We start from the raw sequence: 25,989 nt of genomic DNA, 5'->3' as shown, positions 1-25,989 counted from the left end.
CGGAAAGAAACTGTTTGTTTGTTGTTTAACGCAGCATTCAGCAATATTTCAGCAACATGACTGCGGCCTGTAAATAATCGAGTGTGGACCAGACAATCTGGTGATTGGTATTGAGACATAAAAGGGGTGCTTTGACTCTCAACTACTGTATATACCTGGTAGTTTAATTTTAATTGCGAGAATTACTCATCTTATAATGTTTATACTGGTCTTTAAAAGAAACAGGAGTGTTTTCTGCCGAACCGATTCCGCACACGGCCCCAGAAATGTCCTTTCTTAAAGCTGCGTGAAAAGTGTTTCACGGGCACACATTTCGGAGACGTTAGGGTGAGCCAGAACGTTATTAAGAGTAGTGGCTAATGTTTTGGGATCCGGTAAGAATTGAGATCACGGGTACCTGTGCTTGTCGTAAGAGACATCTAAGTGGTGTCTTGGTGCTTTGCATATCCCAACTGCATGGACCGATGTCCATGATAAAGGCGAGAATTTATGGATGTCAGCTTCATCATCTAGAAGAGCATGACGTTTCAGAGTGTATTCTTACTCCTTCATCAGGTGAAGGTCAGGCACAAGAATGTCTTCTCGGTGTGATCTTGTAGTCTCAACATAATGTTGAAGGTGGGCCTTTTGTCTTCGTAGGTCCTGAATGTGATGTTGCAATATTCTGCAGCTGGCATGGTGAAGGATGTTATCGATGGCTGGAGAGCGGTAGATAGGTAAAGGCAGCTGGAAACCTCTGGGAACAAGGTTGCTGTCACGGCAGGTGGCTGCTGGTTTTAACACTTCTGCTTATGCTTATGCTCTTGTTGTAGTTGTTGATGGATCTTACTGCATCATCTCCAATGTTGATGTATGGAGCCTTTGAACGTCATTTAGAAGTGATACACATAAAGGCGAGCTGGACTGGAGAGCTCGAAGGAGAAAGAATAAACTCCGAAATGTAGTGTTCGTTAAAAAAGAAGTTCACACCCATTAATTCTCGCCTTTATGTGTAACACTTCTAAATGCCGTTTGGACTCGAATATTTACCGCCTGTTATACAGCTGTTGAATAAATAACACCTATTGCCAATATGGTACAAACCGTACTCACCTCCATTTCTGGGAACTGACGATACACAAATCTCTTGTACGGTCCCATCCACACTTCTACTGCACGCTTAAAATTGACCAGTTTGACAGCATGTCTGCCTCCTCCCGGGAAGGTGTAGGGCTGGGGACGCTCGATGTGACCCACGTGTGAGCATGGCACGTGCAACAGCTGACCCCCGCACATCCACACCTGGAAAAAAGGATGCTTTCCTCACATTGTATCCATGTGAATATTACGCTTTACTCAAAACGAGTATGAATGTGTGTTTGTTTGTTTTTCGCACTTCGCAATATTCCAGCAATATGGCAGCCGTCAGTAAATAATGATACTCACCCTCCAGGCCATCTCAATGTTCTCCCCGCCCCAAATCTGCATCCCCTCGTCATAGGCACCGATTTCCGCGAAGTAAGACTTGTCCACAGCATAGGCCGCTCCAACCATTGAAACACCCCTGCCCAACCAGTGCCACAGATATATTCAAATTATATCACACTTCTATAAGTTTCGCGAACACCCGGTAACTGACTGACTGAGTTTTGGTTTTACGCCGCTTTTAGCAATGTTCCAGCAACATCACGGCGGGGGACACCAGAAATGGGTTTCACACATTGTGCCCATGTGGGGATTCGAACCCGGGTCTTCGGCGTGACGAGCCAACGCTTTAACCACTAGGCTACCCCACTGCCCCACACCCGGTAACGCTATTTGATAGTTATTCATAACTACATGCTCATAATAACAGTCGGTATCGTACAATCGATTCTGCTTTGGATTGGTTTGTTTATTGTTTAACGCCGCACTCAGCAGTATTCCAGCTATATGGCGACGGTCTGTAGATAACCGAGTCTGGACCAGACAATCCAGTGATCAACAGCATGAGCATCGATCTACGCAACTAGGATATACGATGACATGTGTCTACCAAGTCATCGAGTCTGACTCCCCGACCCCGTTAGTCGCCTGTCACGACAAGCATGGGCTATTGAAGACCAATTCTAACCCGGATCTTCACGGGTCCATTTTTTGGCTTCAGGTAGAGATTCTGCAAAGATTTCTTGTGGACATGGGAAGAATTATGTTGCCTATTTTTACTAACACTACCTATTTCACTGTCCACGATATTTTCTCGTCACTAGATATTTAGTCAGTCACGCCAGACTTTCAGGATTTACCTTCTTGGGCTGTGTCGTTGTTCCCCTATTTGTTCTGGTCGGAAGTACAGACCATAGAACCCCAGTTTCCACTGGAAGCCGTATCTCATGACGTTGTCGCCAGCCACGTTGTACTGCAGAGTCCGAGCATCAACTTTGTCCAGCACGCTCATTGCCACAGTCTTATTGTTCTTCCTTATCTCGTTCAGCAAGGGAGGCAACCTGGAACAAAACGATGCAGTTTAGTTTCACTACAATAATAATTTACATGACAATAGATAAATATTTTCTGACTTTACTAATTTCCTCACGGAGGGTATTACCACGTTATGCATGAATGATACAAGGACTTGGAAACATTACTGTCGATAGTACAGTTAAGTGATCGTACGAAAGTAATGATTTTCATTTCATAAATTACAATTACTAGCTCTGTTTTCCAAGTAAATGTGTCTGTTAAATGGGAAAAGAAAAGAAAGCCGCATAAACGTACTTCACACAAGAAGCATATACAGCTCTTGTTTCTATTCCATAGCATACTCCAAACAAATTTCAAACAAATTTCGTCAAAAAGTGTTCTGTGGAGTGAATGTTTTGCTGAAGGCTATAAACGGAACTCAGCCAACTATCTGTCTATTGCACTGATGGTCTGCACTACCTACCAGCCCACTTGAACCTCCATGTGGCTGTCGAGGAAGACCAGCACGTCTCCCTTAGCTTCCCGCCACCCTCTCAGCCTCCCCTTGATCAAGCCTCCCCTCACGGGCATGCGCAAAACCTTCACCTTACCGGATGGGAAATGGTCCGCGATGTACTGGTCCAGTGGCTTCTTCAAGATATCTGAATATTGAGCACAGCATATGGAACGTTATACAAAAAACAGATCTCCATTCTTGAAGCTGCTTCTGTAATGAATAAGGTCCGTAGTCAGGTCACAGACACGATGTGATGATTAATGTCCTATTTGTGCCAAGAATTCAAAAAATGACTACACATGTAGTAAAGGGGGACGTGACACGGAACAAATGTCAGTGTGTTTCCAGTATTCGAAAATACGCTCTGGTTTGCATCTTTATTTCATCTATGTGAAACCAATCCACCAGTATCACAGTTATTACATTGTCTACACCTCCACAGGAACAGTCTCTGTGTAAAGCTGTTGGAAACCGTACCACACTTATTACATTGTCTACACCTCCACAGGAACAGTCTCTGTGTAAAGCTGTTGGAAACCGTACCACACTTATTACATTGTCTACACCTCCACAGGAACAGTCTCTCTGTAAAGCTGTTGGAAACCGTACCACACTTATTACATTGTCTACACCTCCACAGGAACAGTCTCTGTGTAAAGCTGTTGGAAACCGTACCACACTTATTACATTGTCTACACCTCCACAGGAACAGTCTCTCTGTAAAGCTGTTGGAAACCGTACCACACTTATTACATTGTCTACACCTCCACAGGAACAGTCTCTCTGTAAAGCTGTTGGAAACCGTACCACACTTATTACATTGTCTACACCTACACCTCCACAGGAATTACATTGTCAGTCTCTTGTTAAGCTGTTGGAAACTGTACCACACTTATTACATTGTCTACACCTCCACAGGAACAGTCTCTGTGTTAAGCTGTTGGAAACTGTACCACACTTATTACATTGTCTACACCTCCACAGGAACAGTCTCTGTGTTAAGCTGTTGGAAACTGTACCACACTTATTACATTGTCTACACCTCCACAGGAACAGTCTCTCTGTTAAGCTGTTGGAAACTGTACCACACTTATTACATTGTCTACACCTCCACAGGAAACAGTCTCTCTGTAAAGCTGTTGGAAACTGTACCACACTTATTACATTGTCTACACCTACACAGGAAACAGTCTCTCTGTAAAGCTGTTGGAAACCGTACTACACTTATTACATTGTCTACACCTACACAGGAAACCGTCCCTGTAAAGCTGTTGAAAACCGTACCTAGGCTGCTGTCGTCATCCACCAAGATGATCTCCTGCAGCAGTGCCGGTGGCGTCCTGGTGATGATGCTTTGGACTGTCCTCAGTAGCAGCGAGCGCCACTCGTTATGGAAGGGGATGATGACACTGGTTGTCGGAAGCTCAGACACAGGATACACCAAGCTCCCACAGCTGGGCAGGAAGGACATATGTACATTGCTAAATGTATACACAGGTCGGATATTGACTAGCAATGTGAATTTGTTCAGGGTTACAATTCACCTGTTTTGAAAATGTCAAGAGTATATTGACGTATACTTTGAGAGTATTTTGGGTAATTCATTCACATTCCTATTATTTTTTAAAAGAAGGCGAACAAGGCGTTTGATTTGTTTTTAAAAGATAAATAATTATACTATGTTTCAAGGATAATACTTTGTGATCTGCATTAGGACATGTTTGTATCTTATGTGCTTACAATAGCTTCACAGATACTTATACATTCATAGAATCGTGCAACTGGTCTACAACAGTACCCACAGAGGGGTTTGCACTTTGATTTTACAACTGAAATGTGGAACCAACGCTATCGCACTACATGTATATTGCAAGTGGTACGTTAGCGTGTACTGGTGGATGTATATATCACTGACTGGTTGAAAGACCTTTAGAAGCTGGGTGAGCATATACATATACGTTATGCGCGGGATTATAACGTCTTTCCTATACATACATGTGGACGTTTCTGCAGGACGTTAAGGCCATGCCCACGTGAAGGTGAATGTTCTACTCTTAACTGTCGGCGTTGGTGGTATCTATGCTGTTTAAGCTTAGTGTGCTGTGGTTCTATATAGTTCACATCATTGTGTAGATACTGACATTTAATTATGATGACATGTGCTTTTTTTAGAAACTAAATTTTACATGTCAAGGCTACATTGCAACCATGTTCACTATTATGGAATAATAATATAATATAATGTTCCGGAACATCGTGTTCCTCCTATTACAGAACCGGGAATTCATACAATTTCCACTCTTTACGTGTATCATAAATGTCTGATAAGAGGTTAGGGATTTCCTTGTGGAAATGTATGTCCATTTATCGTGCTTGGATACACTGATCTTAAGCCAACCCGTGAAGATCCGGGTTAGAATTGGCCTTCAGCAAACTATGCTTGTAATAGGCGACTAACGGGTTCGGGAGGTCTGGTTCGCTGACCTGGTTGAAACATATCATCGTATTCCAATTCCGTAGATTGATGTTCATGATGCTGATCACTGGATCGCCTGATCCAGAACATTTACAGACTGCCGCCACATAGCTGGATTATTGCTGAGTGCAGCGTTAAACAACAAATAAACCAAGATCTTAAGTCGGAATGTCCGAAAGCCCAGAATAATACATATTGGTCTGTGAAGACCACGAAGGTGCTCTTTGATTTGATCAAAGGTAACATGTTCTATGTACACTGTAATGGTGTTATTCACACCTAGCTCACCTTGCAGTGATGGGGAGACCTACCTGAGGAACCTGGTGTCCGGGATGCTCCTGTTGAGGCTGATGAGATCACTGGCCACAACATTCACTTTATACGTCTCCATGTACTGCTCCACCAGCTGCAGCTCCTGCCCCACAAACGTCATGCCCCTCCCGTTTTCCCCATTGGCGTTAGAACCACGACCCTTCAACCCCTCAACCTGGATATCTAAACCCTCGTTCGGATCACGTTCCTTCTTTCTGAGTGACCCGATGATCCAATTAAAGAACAGTCCACACAGAAACACATGGAGACAGGCGGTGTATATTTTCATTCGGAACCTCATGGTGTTTATGATGATCATTAAAGACTGGGGATGAACAGGTAAATGATGTCATTGATCAAACATTCCTTGCATCACCTTGATGAAAGTCCACAGCATCACAGATAATGTTGTGCTTCTTCATCAAGATTGAATTCGCGACAGTATCTTCATTAGCTGTAAAACGCCATATTTCTATTGCTTCGATAACCCGATACGTCTATGCGGACGAAACCCCCTGACTGAGCCATTCAGCGAACCTGTCCACAAAAGACATCACAGGCTAAACCTCCTCTCAGGAAGAAGATGCCTAAGTCGGCTGTGGTTCGGAATTCACGATTATTGTTTTATAACTTTATGAGTCTATACATGTGACTGGAGTCGTTTAGGCATGGAGACAATGTACTCCAAAACGTGATCTTGTCAGTCCAAACACTGACCAAACACACCTCTCCATCTTTCTCGTTGTCGCATGAAGCCGGTAAGCGTGTCACTTCCGTTATGTCGCCTACACCGTGTTAAAATAATAATCACGTTACATAGTAAACGTCGACATTATTGTCACCAATCACAATATGTTGACTCCTAAGACAAGTTCATCCTCCTCTGATACAGGAAGAGTCTTTCCAGCAATGATGAAAGCACCAGACATACACGGCATTACACGTATGATGTTCTCTTCCTGCAAACACTGCTCATTAACAGCAGTACTCGGGTCTCACGGCAGCAGGTCGAACTGGAGGCACAGATGTTGGCACAGCTATACGTTCTACTGTAAATGGACCCTCCTAAACTAGAATTCAGAGTTTATATGGTTAAACAACTTTATATCCTAATTTTGATACACATAATCTTCAGAACACTGAAGACAGCTGTTTAATGCTGAATTTGAATATATTAGAAAATCGAAGGAATCGATAGAAGTTTATTGACTTCTTCTCTGTGGTCATGACTGACAAACGGTGTCACAAGAGAAGGAAATCGATCTCACCAGACTAGGTGACATCTGTGTAGGGTTCGCTGTATACAACACCTATGTGGTTGTATTGGCTAACGAGCGGTAACAAGCCTGCCGTGTATGGTAACATAATGATTGGTGTCATCGTGGCCGGTTTAGAGAATGACTGTAACAGACAGTGAGTGAGTGAGTGAGTGAGCGAGTGGGTGGGCGAATGAGTGAGTAAACGCTGGAGTCGACGGATATGACCTGTCAATACTGGAATCAAGGCCAACCAGTGACATGCAGTCCACGTGATCTCTATAAAATGACACGTGGTTGGTATACGATGACACGCAATCTACGTCACCAAGCCTGGCCATCCAATCCTCTCTGTGGGCTCGCAGCGGAAACACCACATACCTTTGAGATATGTACCCCCCAATACACAACGTTCAGTAACAGACATCAGGACCATGTGTTTGTTTTCTCCTTGACTGTGGCAGCAGATGTGTTTAGTGTTCTTCACAAGACCGTCATTGTCAGGATTAAATATAACAATTTTATGTAATGCCAAACTTGAGTATAGTGAGTGAGTGAATATCGATTAAGATCGCTTTTATCAATATTTCCAGCAACACCACGGCAGGAACACCACAAATGGGCTTCACACATTGCATTCATGTGGGGAATCGAACCCTGGCCTTCGGCGTGACGAGTGAATGCTTAACCACAAGGCTACCCCACCGCCCGTTTGAAACATGCATGGTATACAGCAAACTATACGACCCCAAACACGATCCTTTAAGTCAGTTTCTTGAGTGCCTGAGCTAAACGTAAATTGGGTGTAAATGCTAAGTAGGAATACAACTAGAATATTGTACATTATAAACAATACTTAGACGAAACAACATAACATAACACGGGCGTTGCCTTCAACTCACCATCCGTCCGACTGGAGTATACAGCCGACCCATTATCAAACATTACAAAGCTCTGAACACATCGGACAAAATGTCGATTTAATATGATGGTCCGATTACATTGTGAGTGCGTATGGTTTTACGCTGCTTTTGGTATATTTCAGCAATGAGTCATCTAGAAACAGCTAGAGTATATGGTCTCTGTCAGGAATGAACTTGTGGGGAATCAAAGCCGGTGACTAGCGAACGCTTTACCCACTAGGCTACCCCCAACGCATTTTGAGAATTAAGAAACTCCCCGCAGACCTCGCTACATGTATGCTAAGAATGACCACGTAGAATATACTCTCATATCTATTAAGACATCATCAACAAATATTTCTGACTAGCTGTCCGATCCACGGTTATGTAAACACAATGTTGAGCACTTCGTTTGTTAACCATTATTTCGAAACTGATGTAGCACACGTATGGTCCTATAAATCTTTACAATCATATGTTGTTATTTACAGAATACACCTGTATATGGAGTGCGCTATGCACTGATTAGAGTGGCGTATAATGTTACCTGGCAAAACATGTCACTACAACAATACAAGTAGTCGAAGTAGTAGTGTAATGATCGAATATGTCATCCTTGTTGTATTGTGTCGGCGAATTTTGGTTGAACTGGGATACAATGACATGCAGTCAGACAGTCAACCAATTGGACGCATTTGACCACGAGCAAAGACTGTATGGCGTACGATTGTTTGGTTGGTTTGGTGTTTAACGCCGCACTCAGCAGTATTCCAGCTATATGGCGGCGTTCTGTGAATAATCGAGTCTGGACCAGACAATGCAGTGATCAACAGCATGCGCATCAATCTACACAACTGGGATATGATGACATGTGTCAACCAAGTCAGCGAGCCTGACTACCCGATCGCGTTAGTCGCCTCTTACGACAAGCATGGGTTGATGAAGATCAATATTCTAACCCGGATCTTCACGGGTGTACATGTCGTACAAATGGATATATTATCAATTTTACAACATAATGCATGAACAATAGTTGCCTTGAAAGCAATGTCGAGATTACGAGACTGTACGAGGCATCACGAGATTTCATGAATGCCAGCACAACAGAAGACCAAGCGGGCAACATCATATACGGCAGGTTAAAGCTGACAAAGTGATCGATCAAATCAAAATCGTAGCATCGCAACAGGTAGTGTAATTTCACAAAAACTGATAACAGGTACTTCGTTGTAACATCACAGGACACATAACGCTGGATGATGGCTAACGTGAGTATGGAGGGCGAGCTGCATCAACTGGAGAGATTCATCTGTTCCATGCCATCGGAACGATCAATTGAGTTCTGGAAGTCAACAGAGAAGTAGAGAATAATGTATTTAATAAACAAATCCTAAACATGAAAATATGATTCGTTGGTATTAATCAACGAATGGATATTGTTTAAAGAACAACAAAACCATAATCCGTAATTGTAATATATTATCAATAGCAAAAAAGAAACGCATAGGCGTTTAGTATATCTAAAATCTATTAATTACCAATTGTGTTCAAACAATCGTCAAAATATGTAACAAAAGTGTTGATAACATCACCATCGCGCTCAACGTCTCCATTATGTAAAATTATCCACTTGGTTGTACAGACACTACCTTCTTCTAAACTGATGTAAAAATTCATGGACTAAAGACTATTTATGGACGAGTTATACATGTTTGAACAGACATTTTCGCAACAGATTTCTGGTTTATGCGTTTCTTTTTTGGAACAGTATAGTTTCACAAACGTAATTATAATACACTATATCGATTATTAAGTTTTAGACAAAACATATTTCTGAAACATGACTAATTTATCAATTTTTTCAGCTATTGATAGAGACTTCAACAGGGTACAATAAACATTAAAGAATTTGCCTCGATATATTCCATATCACACATACCTTTTCTAACATGCAGCTGTATTCCATGATTATTAAGAGCTTCTTAACAACAGATGGCCAGATCACATTGTGTACAAAATTATTTTACTGATAGATTGCCCTGATACGGATCACCATGCAAGATTCGAGCAACTGTCACAATATTACAATATAAGCTCATATACCATGCTTTTGTACTAAATATACAACGACAATAATATGACAAGTACAATGCCATACACAACTACACATAATTCATCCACATACTGAACGTAGGTTCACCTCAGTTCCTGTATTTTTAGTTTAGGATTCCATATTGATTCTCTATTATTTCTATTTTCTTCTGAATGTAAACATACCTAAAAATGAGTTGTCTCCCTCTAATTGGAATTTATGAATTTCAAGTTTTGCTCTTTATTAATATGTACCAAAACCCATCCAATTTCGTAGTCTCTTCACTGGAAAAGATATGTTCATTTGGTGAAGGTGCTTCACTTAGTAACGATTTTAGGCAGGTTAGAGACAGTCCTTCACATTCTGTGTGTAGAGAGCTTCACCTGGAAGCCCTCATCTCGGCTGACAATGTATTTCTGTTATAATATCCTAACATTTTTTGGTAATTGTTTGTAGAGAACTTATTGCATGCACGACCCCTCGCATTAGACGGATTTCTCTCACCAATGAATTGTCTATATGTGAATAATTTCAAACATTTGGGTTGATATGATAAGAAATCACCACCTCATATATTAATATATAAAGAAAATATGTATAGTATAAACACAAACAGGACAAAAAATATACCATCAATTGGTAATCTGTTTTGCAGATGTTCACTTCAAATTCTTCAAAAAATTACATTACAATTTGAAAATAAGACAAAATAAAGAATAACATATATTATAATCTTACCTCTCTAATAAGGTACATGTCAATGATTTATCAATATTACATATTGGGCATCTCTAACTAAAATACGGACAGTGTTTAACTACGGGTATTATTAACTACACTGAAGCGCAAAAGAAAGTATACACAACACTTTGATGTTGGATAGAAATGAAGCAAACACGTAATGGATATTAGATGGTGATGTATTTCGGCGAATGTTTTTATTAGCATTGGTATATCATCTTCAAGTTTCATCAAATGGAAATTTCAAGCGTATAGTTTCTTTTGCTCGACAGGTTACATGCAGTGGTGCCCATGCATTCCGTGCGGATTTAGTCCCAACCATCTCATGCATATTTCAAATGTAACACCAAACTGGGGATTGGGTCGTCACACTGTAGTGACGTATCCCGACGGCATCGTCTCACATGCAACAACGTTACTTTTCACAAACCGCCACAACATAATTGACTCACATGCGCGACGGAGCTCAGTCAAAGTGAGTGGTTTTATGTCACTTTTAGAAATATTCCAGCAATATCACTCAGGGGACATAAAAAATTCCCTAGAAATTTACAAATTTTACCCATGTGGGGAATCGAACCGGGGACTTTGGCGTGATGAGCGAACGCCTTAACCACTGGGCTACCCCATCGCCCCCTAGGGGAATGTACGACTGTCGATCTCACACCGTGCTAATGCTACACTACGTACCAAAGCCGACATTCACATGCCCCGCGTCCTTGCTTACGTCTTTGGTGTCAGCGGAGATGTCGACTTCAGTAGGCCAGTGGAAGCCTACACACACCTGGTAGATGTAGGCACCGAGTACAGCACCTATATGGGGCCCAAGGACAGGCACCCAGAACCAGTTGAAGTCCCGGAAGCTGCAGTATACGAAATAGTATGAGAGTCACGTCTTATAGTACAAGCACATTGATGAATGTTATCATACATCAAAGCATCTCCATCACTTATCTCTCTATTTCGGTCAGACATTTTAGACCTGTGAATATCCGGGTTAGAATTGATCTTCAGCAACCCATGTTTGTCGTGAGAGGCGAATAACGGTCAGGCTCGCTGACACGTTTCGCACATGTCATCGTATCCCTATTCTGGAGATCAATGCGCATGATGTTGATTACTGGATTGTCTGGTCCAGACCCGATTATTTACAAACCACTGCCATATAGGTGGGATATTGCTGAGTGAGGTGTTAAACGAAAAGCAAACCAATCCGACATTGTAGCTATATATATATACATTAATCCCTCTGGATGTACCCACTTGAAAGGATCTGATCCCCAGTCTGATACCCAGCCTGACTATCACCCCTGATCTGTACTCGGACTATATCACCTGAAAGGATCTGATCCCCACTCGGACTATATCACCCCTGGATGTACCCACCTGAAAGGATCTGATCCCCACTCTGACTATATCACCTCTGATCCCCAGTCTGACTATATCACCCCTGAATGTACCCACCTGAAAGGATCTGATCCCCACTCTGACTATATCACCCCTGGATGTACCCACCTGAAAGGATCTGATCCCCACTCTGACTATATCACCCCTGGATGTACCCACCTGAAAGGATCTGATCCCCACTCGGACTATATCACCCCTGGATGTACCCACCTGAAAGGATCTGATCCCCACTCGGACTATATCACCCCTGGATGTACCCACCTGAAAGGATCTGATCCACCTGAAAGAAAGATCTGATCCCCGGACTATATCACCTCTGACTATATCACCCTGGATGTACCCACCTGAAAGGATCTGATCCCCACTCTGGACTATATCACCCTATATCACCCCTGGATGTACCCACCGGAAACCTGAGCGGATCTGATCCCCACTCGGACTATATCACCCCTGGATGTACCCACCTGAAAGGATCTGATCCCCAGTCCCACCTGAAAGGACTATATCACCTCTGGATGTACCCACCTGAAAGGATCTGATCCCCACTCGGACTATATCACCCCTGGATGTACCCACCTGAAAGGATCTGATCCCCACTCGGACTATATCACCTCTGGATGTACCCACCTGAAAGGATCTGATCCCCACTCGGACTATATCACCTCTGGATGTACCCACCTGAAAGGATCTGATCCCCACTCGGACTATATCACCCCTGGATGTACCCACCTGAAAGGATCTGATCCCCCCAGCTATATCACCCTGGATGTACCCACCTAAAGGATCTGATCCCCAGCCTGCTATAGCTGTAAAGATTCGTGGTCCAAGGTCCCTGGCGGGGTTGATGGCATACCCACAGTTGAAGCCGAAGGTCATGCCGATGGCCACGACGATTAGCCCGACACTGATGGGGACGAGGCCCGAGGGTGGGGACATATTCCGGGGGTCGGTCACTGCCATTACACAAATCAGCAGGATCGCAGTGCCGAAAACCTACAGTGTAATATTGGTTTCACTTTTCATCTTTTTGCAAAGAATGTCTAACATATACTTCACATGGTCAAAGCTGTGGTTGAATTTATTACAGTGTTCACAGCGGGTACCGTCAAGCTACATCGCCAGTCTATTTGGAATCCAATCAGACACATATAACCCTGTCACCTCATGCGCTGTAATTCGCTATGCAGAGTTGTTTCCCTTGGGCATGACAGGAACTTGTGACCGTGGGTTCGAAACACAACATTGTCAGCACCATACACGTGGGACCTGCATCACTTCGATCTTTCCGCCCATATTTGGCTGATACCGCCTGACATAGCTGAAATGCTGTTCAAAGCAACATTGAACCATCCTCGCTCACGAACTTTGGCTGCAATCAAAAAACATTATCTAACAGAACGACAATGTTAATTTAACGTGACAGGTTGAATACATTTGTTATCTCACCTGGTCACCAAATCCGTTTGCTGTAGAGACGAAAGGCTGCGGGTAGGTGGCCCAGATACCGGCAGTTGAGGCGTTGCCGACTACAGCCCTGACTCCATCGTCGTAGTGGTGTAGAGCGTCTGCGATAACAAGGTTGGAAGAGATCTGGCCAGAAGGAAGTTTTTGTCAAGTGGATGGGCTATTCTACTACACTCACCTATATACACCGGGTATACCAGGACACACTCACCTATATACACCAGATATATACACCGGGTATACCAGGACACACTCACCTATATACACCAGATATACCAGGACACACTCACTTATATACACCAGGACACACAGACCTATATACACCAGATATACCAGAACACACTGACCTATATACACCAGATATACCAGGACACACTCACCTATATACACCAGATACACACCACTCACCTATATACACCAGATATACACCAGGACACACAGACCTATATACACCAGGATACCTATATACAGGACACGCAGACCTACCTATATACACCAGATATATAGGACACCTCACTTACCACCAGGACACACTCACCTATATACACCACCAGATATACCTATATACACCAGGACGCAGACACATCACCTACACCAGATATATACACCAGATACACCAGGACACACTACCTATACCAGGACACACACCAGGACTACATACACCAGATACACCAGGACACACAGACCTATATACACCACTAGATCACCTATATACACCGATATACACCAGGACACACTCACCTATATACACCAGATACACCAGGACACACTCACCTATATACACCCTAGATACACCAGGACACACTCACCTATATACACCAGATACACCAGAACACACTCACATATACACCATATACACCAGATATACCAGGACACACTCACCTATATAGATACACCAGGACACAGATACACCAGAACACACTCACATATACACCATATACACCCAGGACACACTCACCACACTATATACACCAGATATACCAGGACACACTCACACTATATACACCAGATATACCAGGACACACTCACCTATATACACACCAGGACACACAGGACACACACCACCTATATACACCAGATATACACCAGATATACCAGGACACACTCACCTATATACACCAGATATACCAGTCCACAATCACCTATATACACCCTAGATATACCAGGACACACTCACCTATATACACCAGATATACCAGGACACACACTCACCTATATACACCAGATATACCAGGACACACTCACCTATATACACCAGATATTCACCAGAACACACTCACCTATATACACCAGATACACCAGGACACACTCACCTATATACACCAGATATACCAGGACACACCTCACCTATATACACCACCTATATACCCAGGACACACTCACCTATATATACACCAGATATACCAGGACACACTCACCTTTATACACCAGATATACCAGGACACACTCACCTATATACACCAGATATACCAGGACACACTCACCTATATACACCAGATATACCAGGACACACTCACCTATATACACCAGATATACCAGGACGGAAGCGACGAAGGCCCCTAGGTACTGGGCCAGGATGAAGACAGGCACCTTCTTCAACTGAATCCTCCCAAGGAAAGCTTGGGCTACGGTAACGGCGGGATTTAGGTGGCCACCTTTGAAAGACATTTATTGTTGACATCGTCACCGTTGCTGTTGTGAACGTCATCATACATATGATCTTGACTTGATTTTTAGGGATTAATAAACAACTTAAATAAAGTCTTATGACTTTGTAAGTTCCGTTTACATCGGAAATCACTGTGTCAATCACTGGATTGTCTGGTCCAGACTCCTTCACCCGGATAGCTGGTCATCTTTAAAATATTGCTGAATGCGGCGTTAATCAGACAAACAAGATGAGATGTTTCTGGATGTTTGGGGATAACGCTTCTGGTATAGGTGAATACGACAACAGGCAATCGGACGCCACTTGACATGTCTTGAAGAGCTGCAGGTTCAAATATAATTACCGGAAACTCCTCCGACACGTATATCCCCATGGCAACCCCATCCCCACGACCAGTAGATGGATATTGGGGATCCGCTCTTTCCATCACTGAGAACGAATTGGGCCACCAGACCCCTCGCCAAACACGCTTGAAGACAAACACAACGAGAATGATTTAAAACTGAGTAATGATTTAACTTATTATGTAAACATAATGAAGAGGGCCACTTTTGTATGAATATTGTACTTATCAGAGGTAGAAGATGAAAGCCATTTCGTGCTTGCTTGTCCATTGTATGCAAATATCAAAAAAGAATACATATAATTGAAATTGCTGTAGATTATCCCTGCTCGTATCAACGAATCACAATCTTCTATTCTCCCTGATACGAGTTTACAAATTTCAGTTGGTACCAAATGTAAACATAGCGAGTATTAGCACAGGGGTTCGAATCACTGTTTGGACAATATTTTTAGAAAATAAAAATCTAGACTTTTGCAATCATGTATTGTTTTTTAAATTTTATATAGTTTAGCGGTAGAATTTTCTAAAATCTCTATTTCTATAGTGTAGCGGTAGACTTTTCTAAAATCTTTATTCCTTCACGGATTTCGTTCAAGTTTGAAATGTATGTTAATCACAAAATATTTGATATGATAAACAATATATGATTGTAAAAGTCTAGATTTTTATTTTTTCAAATTATTGTGCAAACAACGATCCGAACCCCTGTGAGTAGGCGTAAAAATACCTTATGGAAGAAAACGATACAGCAAACGGCACAACAGAACACTCTGTTTGCAATCATGAATATTAATGAATCGGTCCTCTCAAAACGTAAATCTAGACAAATAGTGGAATATGTTTCAGAAGACATTATTTCAAGGGGTTACAGCAAAAGGGGAGTATAGTAATCGCCGCATCACGCAATTTATTCCCTAAAGAAACTGTGGGGCCATTAAAATACATATAAGCATTTGTTGTGTACTAAAGTTTAAAACAGTATATACCTATTTACCTAATAACGTAAAGTTTTAGATTTTTATAATATCAATGTGACGTTCACATTAAAAGAATCAAATATGTTTTAATATCCTATAGGTAAAGACATGACGTTGTTACATGATTACATATCGAGATAAATACCACAGACATATAATCACATTGCATTAGTCATCAAGCACCATCTGCAATCTGGAAATTCTGCCAAGGTGGACAGTTGACGGTGTCCTCCCATTACGCAGACAGGCAGTTCGCAGACGCCTTAAAAACAACAACATTTACGGTTCAGTGAACAGATTAGCTACTACCTGTTACCTACGGGTATCCTCCCAAAACTTCCACATCCCAAAACTTCCACAGCTTTCAACAACATTTCTGGTTGACTAAATCATCTTTTAAAGTAAAAGCATATAACACTGGCTACTATTAAAATTGTCACTACCGTTATTGTGTCATTACCATAACAATTATGCCAATGACCATACCATAACATTATCAATTACCTTATTTAATTATAATTGATTTATGTGTTAAGCCTGGATTTGGTAGTGCGGGTATGTTTGGTAGTAGACCTTCAAGTAAGCGAAATACAATTCACATTCTCATTTTAGAATTTTTTGTTGGCTACATATCACTTTACATTTGCAAATCAGAATTGAAAGGAATTATATTTGGCTTGTTGGTCCCTTTTAAGCAATAAATATAAAAATTCAAAACTCATTGGCCATGTTATTTTGTAAAACTACATATTTTAATATACATGTACATTAAATATACGTTAAGCTTGCATAATTAATCTTTTGTATATTCAGAATACTATGAACGTAATCAACAACATCTCAAGGTAAAATAAAAGAAAACAAACTTTACACTTTTTGCCTACATGAAGTATGCACGTATTTATATGATATATATTTCAGATTTATTAACTACATGGTTTCTTCTCTACTAAAATCTCTACTCTCCTAAGTCAGGTGAAGTATTATTATCCGTTGTTTCCAGTTCAGTGCACTTCCCGGGCTATCCTATTACCTAAAGAGGGGTGATGAGGCGTTGTTGTTTTTAACAGTGTGTGGTAGTATTGGGATGTGGAAGTTTTGGCATATAACCGTTACCTACACATTATAATGGAATAGTCCCAATGAAAACACAAGAAAAGAACTGAAGCTATATTATTTACTTCGAAGATGGCCGAAAAGACATTAGTCTGAATTTTGATTGGTGCAATATGAAAACAGTTGATCTTTCATAAACATTTGCTCTATGCCTCTACTCACTCTGTTAAACGTTATCACTCTCTTCCTGTATCTTATCGCCCTGCGTCACACAATTCAATTCCTGTATACACGTCATTTAATACAAAATATCAGTTCGTCGTATGAGGGCCATGAGAATCATCATTGGACATATCAATAACATTATATTCAAATTCGAGAGCATAGCATTAAAGACACTATATGCTGCTCTCAGGTACACACATTCATACTTCAAATATCAGTAAAATGACGATCAAATCATTGTACTTGTATCTGAAAGCAAGTACATATTGATATCGTGCGGTCCCAGTGCCGACCTTACGCTACTCGACCTTAGGGGTCGAGTTGGGGAATCGAGTTGGTCGAGTTTCAGAACTAGTTACGTCGAGTCAGGTCGTGTCAGATCGAATCAGGTCTACTAAGACTTCCTCCTCGACCTTCCGTCCGAGATGGGGTTTAGACCAGGTCGAGAATAGGTCGAGGTAGGTCGAAAAAGGTCGAGTTTAGGTCGACATTAGGTCGAGTTGGTCGAGTTGAAGGTCGAGCTGGCCTGACGTGCCGATCTGTGTTCGTCTTAGAGTCGATCTGTACTCGGCCTCGACTCGACCTTGAGTCGACCAACTCGAATGGACTCGACTTGGACTCAACCTGGAGTCGACCGACTCGACCTGAAGTCAACCTATATCTCGACCCCAACTAGACCTAATCAAGTCCGCGCCGACCGCACGAATGGTCGCCATCTTCCCAATTGCTTCATAAAAGCCAAACGGCAGCCAGTGGTAGCACATCATCTCCACACCAACCTGCTGCCACCCAGAGGTCCACCCTGAGCACACCACCCTCTCCAACACGCCGCAAAGCAGCGGAACAGGCTGGTATCTTCCCCCGCTTTGATTCCAGTGCTGCAGCAGGTATATCTCGGTGCCTGCTAAGCGGTCTCTTGGACCCTACACACACCTCAGAGAATCAGTCACATGTTCAGGACTCTCAGCAAGGACTGTGAAACTGACAAGTAGAACTTGATACTCATATATTGTCATGAGCACTTTATACTAATGTGAAATGTTACCATCAGATTATTTAAATAAGTTTCCAATAAAAGATTTAAAAGCTTTTTTCATCTGATATTTTTTGTATTTTCCATCCATTGCTAAGTGTAAATGTAAATACATCTTGTACGATTGTAATAAAGTTTGTTTTGTTCCCCGCATTTACCAATTGTAAAATATAACATATGTTATATTTAGTAAAAGTACAAAGTTTAGTCTAGTACGTTTTGGGTTGAGTCCCATCCGGGATTCGAACCCACACCCTCAGAGTCAGGTACCTAATCGCCAGCACACAAAAGTCAGACGCCTAGACCGCTCAGCCACCGCGGCTCCCACAAATATAACATATGTTACATTTGACCATTTTCTAAATGGCATCGTGTATTTCAATTGTAAATAGTGTAAATAAAAAACAAACGAGTTCCTTTGTAAATGAAGTAGTCCTAAATAATAGAGTACACTTTAAAGTCATTTGGATATCATCTTCTCTTGCCAATGAACAGCCCCTTAAAATAGTTTCTTTAGTTGGCGCCATTTAGTGGGGTAACGTTCCTCGCACCCCGGTTATCCCCATCAAGCAGCTGTGTGTGGGAGCGCCACTCGCCTGGGGTGAGTGAACAGTCCTCATTCCCCTGGTCTATGAGGTTCATCTGACTGTTTCGGTTCCTCGTTCTCAGCATGTTGTGTAAAGTGACGCAGGCCAGGGTTATCTGATCAGCTCTGTCTGCAGTGCTATTTAGGGAGCCGAGGAGGATCTGGAACCTCATAGCCAGAATCCCGAAGGTATTCTCCACCACTCGTCTGGCCCGAGACAGTCTGCAAAAGTCACAAATTAAACATTTTTAAGTCAAATGCATTCAAAATTCAAAACCTTTGATATAATATTGCATACACCCAAAGATACTAAGTTATAATTTGATTTAGGTATTTATGGAAAAGAATAATTACCTGCAGTAGAAGATCTGCTGATCGGGGTCCATCTGACGCATGGAAAAGGACTTCATCATCCAAGGGCGGAGTGGAAAGGCATCGTCGCCGATGATGAAGTATGGCACACCATATACGGGGAATACAAAGCCATCGCCCTCCATCCGATCTCGTGAATGGTTGAAGATCATCAACGTCTGATGCTGATCCCTTGGCCCCGACGTTGACCCACGGGAACTTGTAGTCGGCATCCGCGAGTGCCAGCAATACGATAGAGAAGAAGTTCTTGTAGTAGTAGAAGAGGGACCCGCTTTTGTGAGGCGTTTCTTGATGCGCATGTGCTTGCCATCAAACGCACCGGTGCAATATGGAAATTGCCACCTTTCCTTAAAAGCACGGGCTACAGTATTCCATCTGCTCTGATCCCACTCATCTGACCGATACTCAGCTTTGAAGGCGTCAAGGATGGGATTGATGTGCTTACGGCTGAGGCTTTGGCTTTGGAGGAGGGTTGGCATTCTCCAGGTCATCCACCAGTTTAAGCAGATGCCAGATCCGGTCGACTGAGGACGAAATTAATTCGAAATTAGGTCGATATACAGGTCTAGCTGGTCGAGTATAGGTCTTCTCAACTTGGCCGACCTGAGTCGAGATAGGTCGACTGAAGTCGAACTAAAATCGAACTAAGGTCGTAAAGGTCCTTACGAGGTCGTTGTGAGGTCGTTTTGAGGTCGTTGTGAGGTCGAGATACCCCCAAGGTCGAGACAGGTCGTGTAGTTTGCGAGGTCGAGTCGGTCAAGCTCCCGAGGTCGCCACTGGGACCGCACCATTGTTGACAAAGCATGTTGAAAATGAGGTCTTTATAATTTCATGGATTGAAGAAAGTATGAAAGCCCTGAATTCGATTCAATGTCTAATACGCCCATTTCACTGGGCGGCGACCCATCAGCGACCATCCAGATCTATGCCGATCTCATTTTCCACGCTCGAGCGATGTATGCAATTACGCTTGATCTACGCTGAACATACAATCAACGTGCGCTTTATGCGACCATGATACGATGCACAGCTACTCTAGGCACGATCTGAACGGCCGATCGGACTGCGAACATGTCCCAAATTTTATGTTCTGAAAGTGCCAAAACCTGCCATAGTATTTTGAAAAAGAGAAAATATGTTTTATATCAGTAACATGTACCAATTAGGTTTTACTGAGAATATTCAGTTTATATCACTTGTAAATACTTGTACATATATCGTCTCTCATAACTCTGTACGGAGTGGCCCGTGTATTGATGTTTTATAATATATATTGTAATGTACCTTGTAACGGGATGGGACGTAAATAAAATCTCTCTCTTTTCTCTCTCTCTCTCTCTCTCTCTCTCTCTCTCTCTCTCTCTCTCCCTCTCTCTCTCTCTCTCTCTCTCTCTCTCTCTCTCTCTCGATCCCTCTCTCTCGATCTCTCGATCTCTCGATCGATCTCGATCTCTCGATTAATATTCGATGATGTCACGATAAAACCGGCTAATTTTCCAGAAAGTTGGGTATAAAAGTCCCCGATCGCAGACGCTCTTCATTTATCCCTTCACAGCTGCATTTGAAAACATGGACCCCAAGCTTTGGTTTAAAATATATTTTTATTTCGCCAAAGCAGAAACCTGGATAGGCGAACAAGCCCTGGTGGCTTATATACTCATGCCAATAATGGTTGTCACCCCCTCCCCACCCCAACCCCCACACCTCTCCAGTTAAAAATTGAAGGGGGTGACAGCCATTATTGGCAAGAGTATATAAACGCCGCTCCAGTACATTGTTTAAAATTAATAATAATAATAATAATAATGTCACTTATAAAGCGCAAATGTCCACACACTTATGAATGCTCAATGCGCTGAAAAGAATTGAGTAAAAGAGTCAGTCATAGGCACTTTGAAACAGGTGAGTTTTAACTTTTGACTTGAAGGTTGAGAGAGATTCACATAGTTTGATTTCTAAAGGTAAAGAGTTCCAAAGAGTTGGTGCAACATAGGAGAAAGCCCTTTTCCCATACGAAACTAGGTGGAATTTGGGAACTTGTAGTAGGTGCTGATTCTGGGACCGGAGTGATCTTGATGGAATGTATTCTGTGATGAGTTCGGTGAGATATTCTGGAGCTTGATTGTGGAGACAGCTGAAAGTGATGCAGAGAAGTTTGAAGTTGATTCTCTGTTGAATAGGCAACCAATGTAAGGATTTGAGAACAGGAGAGATGTGATCAGATTTAGTCTTCAGAGAAATAATTCTTGCAGCTGTATTCTGTACTTTCTGTAGTCTTGAGATATTGTGTTTGCTGAGGCCGATCAACAGTCCATTGCAGTAGTCTAGTCTGGATAGCACTAGACATCTGACTAGGATGTGGGCACATTCCGCTGTGATGTAATTCCTGATGTTTCCTATGGCTTTAAGATGAAAATAACATGATTTGCATATTCTGTTGACTTGCTCCTGCAGTGAAAGGTCTGCGTCAATCCAAACTCCTAGGTCTTTCACAAGTCTCGATGTAGACACTTGTGCTGAACCAATTGTGACTTCATTTCTGAGATGAGTTAGGTGATGCTTTCTGCCAACAAGTAGAACCTCTGTTTTTTCATCATTGAGCTTTAGTGTTTGGCCGTTCATCCATGATTTTATTCCGGCAGTGCAGAGTTCTAGTTGTTGGACGGCTGGTGATAGTAACGCAGGTGTGAAAGGCTTCAGGAGTTGGGTATCATCTGCATACGAATAGTTCGAGATTTTGAAGCTGTCGATGACGGATTGAAGCTGGTTTGTATAGATGAGAAGAGGGACTGGACCTAGGACCCGGAGCCCTGAGGTACACCACACGAGAAAGGTCTTGCTGGAGAGTTTATCTGCAACTGAAACAAGTTGACTCCTGTCTGTCAGATAGGACTGAAACCATGTCAAGGCTACACCATGAATTCCGGCGTGATGCTCCAGAATGTGCAGCAGTATCTCATGATCCACAGTATCAAATGCTGCACTTAAATCTAGTAGGACCAAATATGCAGCATTGCCTGAGTCAACTGCCCATCTGAGGTCATTTACGACTCTTAGTAGCAGAGTTTCGGTTGAGTGATGTGGTCTATATGCAGACTGGAATTTACTCAGAATGTTATTTTTAGACAGATGATCCATGAGTCTCTTCGTAACTGCTCGTTCAATCAGTTTGGACAGGTAGGGACAGAGTTAGAGACCGGGTGGTAATTTTAAGGACCGTTGAGTCGTTGTTCTTTTTATGTGTGGTTTTATGTGGTTTGGTGATAGCAGTCTTCATGTTATGCGGAAACACACCCTCCGATAGACTCTTGTTGATGATGTCTGTGATGACGGGCAGCATAGAGGTCATGTGATCAACAATCATTTTGCTTGGGATTGGGTCACTCAAACAGAGTTGTTACATTTGATGATCTGATGAGGAAGTCTAACTTCGTGCTGCGAGAATGGTTCAAACTTGAACAGGATTGTTCCAGTGAACTCAGACTGAGTGCCTTGTCTTTTGACTGGACTGTTTCCATGAAAAGAGTTTTAATGTTTTGGACTTTGGATTCAAAATAGCTGTTAAAGTCATTTTGCTAATTTAGAGAAATCATCTGAATCTGGGAGAACACATTCTCTATTTGTGCTCAAAGAGAGTATTCATAAAATTATGAAGATTTAGGTGCCTTGCTTGAAAATTTCATAATTTCTTCTTTACAAAATTGACGTTTGGAGTGTTTAATCATCTTATTGACCTTGCTCCTGTAAAATTTATAAAAATCTGCCGATCGATTTCAAGCTTTGACCTGCGCCATTTCGTTCTGCTCGATGATATATGATTGAGTAACAAATATATTCGTTGTGGTGTTGGATTTATGCCTAGCAACAGAAATGGACTGCCGCAGAAAATCAAGTTATATAAAATTTGTCTTACACTGAATATATATGTTGAAGGGATAATCACTGGAAGCGGTTACTTTTAGAAATGAACTGGTGTAATGAGTTAAGAATGTCTCTATTAGTTGAGTTATTCAATGCGCCGTTACCGTATAAAGTAGTTTTAACATCATATCCTTGAATATAAAAATACAAAGTTGTCCTTAAATTTTGATAGTTCCGACATGTGAAAAGGTAGTGAATAACGTCTTCGTTATAATAACCACATGAGCACCTGGGTGTGTCCGATATATGCCGATTATATCTGTCTGCGTTTAGATCACTACAGCCGAGCTTGAGGCGACAATGAATGATTTGACAAAATCTAGTTTCCAAAATTCAAATCAAAGTTATTGTGAGTTTCTGTTGTTGTTTATCATGGTTTAAAATTGATTCGGGAAATAGCGTTAACAGCTCCATCGGGCAATAAATTCCCACGACATAATCGCGCTCGGTCCAAAATGGTTGAGAATATCTTTGCAGTTCTACGATTAATAGTTTGAATAGAAGTACTATTTGTAAGATTATAGTTACTTTGTTCGAGTACTCTACCTGGTACAAGATCGTTCAGATAATCAGGAGTCAGACGATGATACATTTTATAGAAAGTTATGAGTTTAGAGCGATGTCGTCTTTCTTTCCAATTGTGCTAAAATTAATTTCCTGTATAATTTATCGTGACTGGTGCCACGAACCGCATCGCTTATAGTTCTTAAGGCGTCTAAATGTACATTTTCTAGTAAAATCGCCTGTTCAATCATTGCAATTATCCATATATAATAGCGACAGCAGTAATCAAAAAGTGGTAAGATAAAGGAGTTGTATAAAGTATTAAGCGTTTTCCGAGATAAACGATATTATAAACTTCTCAGACAATTGATCATTGGACTAATTTTCATTTATTATGTCACCTATATGAACTTTCCAAGAACAATCGCTTTGAAGTGTTACACCTAAGTGTTTATGGTTATCCACTTCTTTTAATAATTTCACCCATTCATTAATAAAGTCGGTCTGACATAGATTTTGCGTTTTCGAGTGAATATTATACTCTCAGTCCTTACTAGGAATAAAAGCTAACTTGCCACTTTTTAGCCCAATCTGAATTTTTGCCAAATCATTGTTTATAAATTGCGGCTGCTGTAATATGATCATCTATTATAGCATATATCGATGTATCATCCGCAAAGAGCGGATGTTACTATCTATACCATCCACAATGTCATTAATATAGATGCTGAACAAAAGCGGTCCTAAAACGGAACTTTAGGGCACGCCAGCTTCCACAAATTTAATATTTGAACTGTATCCATTTATTACCACTTTCTGCATTCTACTATCTAGATAACTTTCAAAACCATTCCAAGAGTTCACCCTTATACCGTAAGCATGAAGTTTGGTTTGGTTTAAACACATTTTATTGTCAAATGACAACGGGATTAGGCATCACTTATGGTCGCCTTCTCCTAAATACAATTAAATATATTTTACATAATACAATGTACAATTTACAGTGAAGCTTGACATTGGGAAACATATGCAATGTTGGTATATAAACGACTCTCTCAAATATCTTACTGATACACGATAATAGTGATAATTTTGCTCTTTTCCGCAGCCGTTCTCTAATGCGGACTGCTCGCCGAATGTCGCTGTTAAACCAGGGCTTGTCCCTAGGCCTTATCATTACTCGTTTGGACGGCACGCATTCTTTTACATATTGTCTGAGCGCTAATGTTAGGATGTCACAAGCTTCACTGACCGACGTGAAGTTGTTAAACATTTTTTCAATCTGTGGAAATAATGAGTTGATTTAATCGTTCGTAATCGCCTTGCTTGTATAGTAAAACGGTGTCTTCTCATGAAGTCACCAGTAGGGTGAACACTATTCGCACTAAAGTCACTGGCGATTTTGCTTTGAAGTTTCTAATCCAATCCAGGATTAACGGATTAGTCAGTTGGTCACTCGAGCGAGAGACGCTAATGAGCTGAACTGGTGTTCACTTCAAAGTCACTGTAAATTAATTGACATTTATTAGTGAACTCTGTTCAACAATTTTATGACAATTATAAATGAAAGTCCCGGACCACTTTCGTCACTAAAGTCTTACCATGGCAAAATGCACAGCTACAGTTCAAGAAACCATGGAGACACTAAAAGAAAAAGTCAAGGCCACGATCAGACCTCTGCCGCAGCTCTTCCAGGAAGAAGTAAACAGTAT

The 25,989-nt window shown here is 41.6% G+C and overlaps 2 protein-coding genes and 1 long non-coding RNA gene across 3 annotated transcripts in view; 1 reads left to right on the top strand and 2 right to left on the bottom strand.

Annotated features, from left to right (window-relative positions):
• The window catches only part of LOC124284598 (polypeptide N-acetylgalactosaminyltransferase 13-like), a 12,282-nt gene extending 5,079 nt beyond the window's left edge, over window positions 1-7,203 (bottom strand). Inside the window, exons 1-6 of the mRNA XM_046720704.1 lie at window positions 5,726-7,203; window positions 4,223-4,392; window positions 2,906-3,083; window positions 2,265-2,465; window positions 1,426-1,543; window positions 1,093-1,281 (exon numbers count right to left, since the gene is read on the bottom strand). Of these exons, the coding sequence (XP_046576660.1) occupies window positions 1,093-1,281; window positions 1,426-1,543; window positions 2,265-2,465; window positions 2,906-3,083; window positions 4,223-4,392; window positions 5,726-6,045 (1,176 nt within the window). The 5' untranslated portion in view covers window positions 6,046-7,203. The remainder of the gene's footprint in view (window positions 1-1,092; window positions 1,282-1,425; window positions 1,544-2,264; window positions 2,466-2,905; window positions 3,084-4,222; window positions 4,393-5,725) is intronic.
• LOC124284601 lies at window positions 4,826-25,989 on the top strand. Its single transcript, XR_006900592.1, has 4 exons — window positions 4,826-4,838; window positions 10,829-10,831; window positions 15,136-15,151; window positions 25,756-25,989. It is a non-coding gene; the product is annotated as an uncharacterized LOC124284601 (long non-coding RNA).
• LOC124284600 (aquaporin-7-like) overlaps window positions 9,065-25,989 on the bottom strand; it is a 55,247-nt gene continuing 38,322 nt past the window's right edge. The window contains 7 exon segments of the mRNA XM_046720706.1: window positions 9,065-9,226; window positions 11,445-11,583; window positions 12,903-13,117; window positions 13,571-13,689; window positions 15,106-15,243; window positions 15,601-15,615; window positions 15,618-15,725. Coding sequence (XP_046576662.1) covers window positions 9,176-9,226; window positions 11,445-11,583; window positions 12,903-13,117; window positions 13,571-13,689; window positions 15,106-15,243; window positions 15,601-15,615; window positions 15,618-15,684 — 744 coding nt within the window. The 5' untranslated portion in view covers window positions 15,685-15,725 and the 3' untranslated portion in view covers window positions 9,065-9,175.

The sequence above is a fragment of the Haliotis rubra genome, unplaced genomic scaffold (genome assembly GCF_003918875.1).
Source record: "Haliotis rubra isolate DU_JTF1 unplaced genomic scaffold, ASM391887v1 Scf34, whole genome shotgun sequence".
Lineage (NCBI taxonomy): Eukaryota > Metazoa > Mollusca > Gastropoda > Lepetellida > Haliotidae > Haliotis > Haliotis rubra.
Note: the sequence above shows the minus strand (reverse complement) of the source record. Positions and strands in the feature narration are given on the sequence as shown.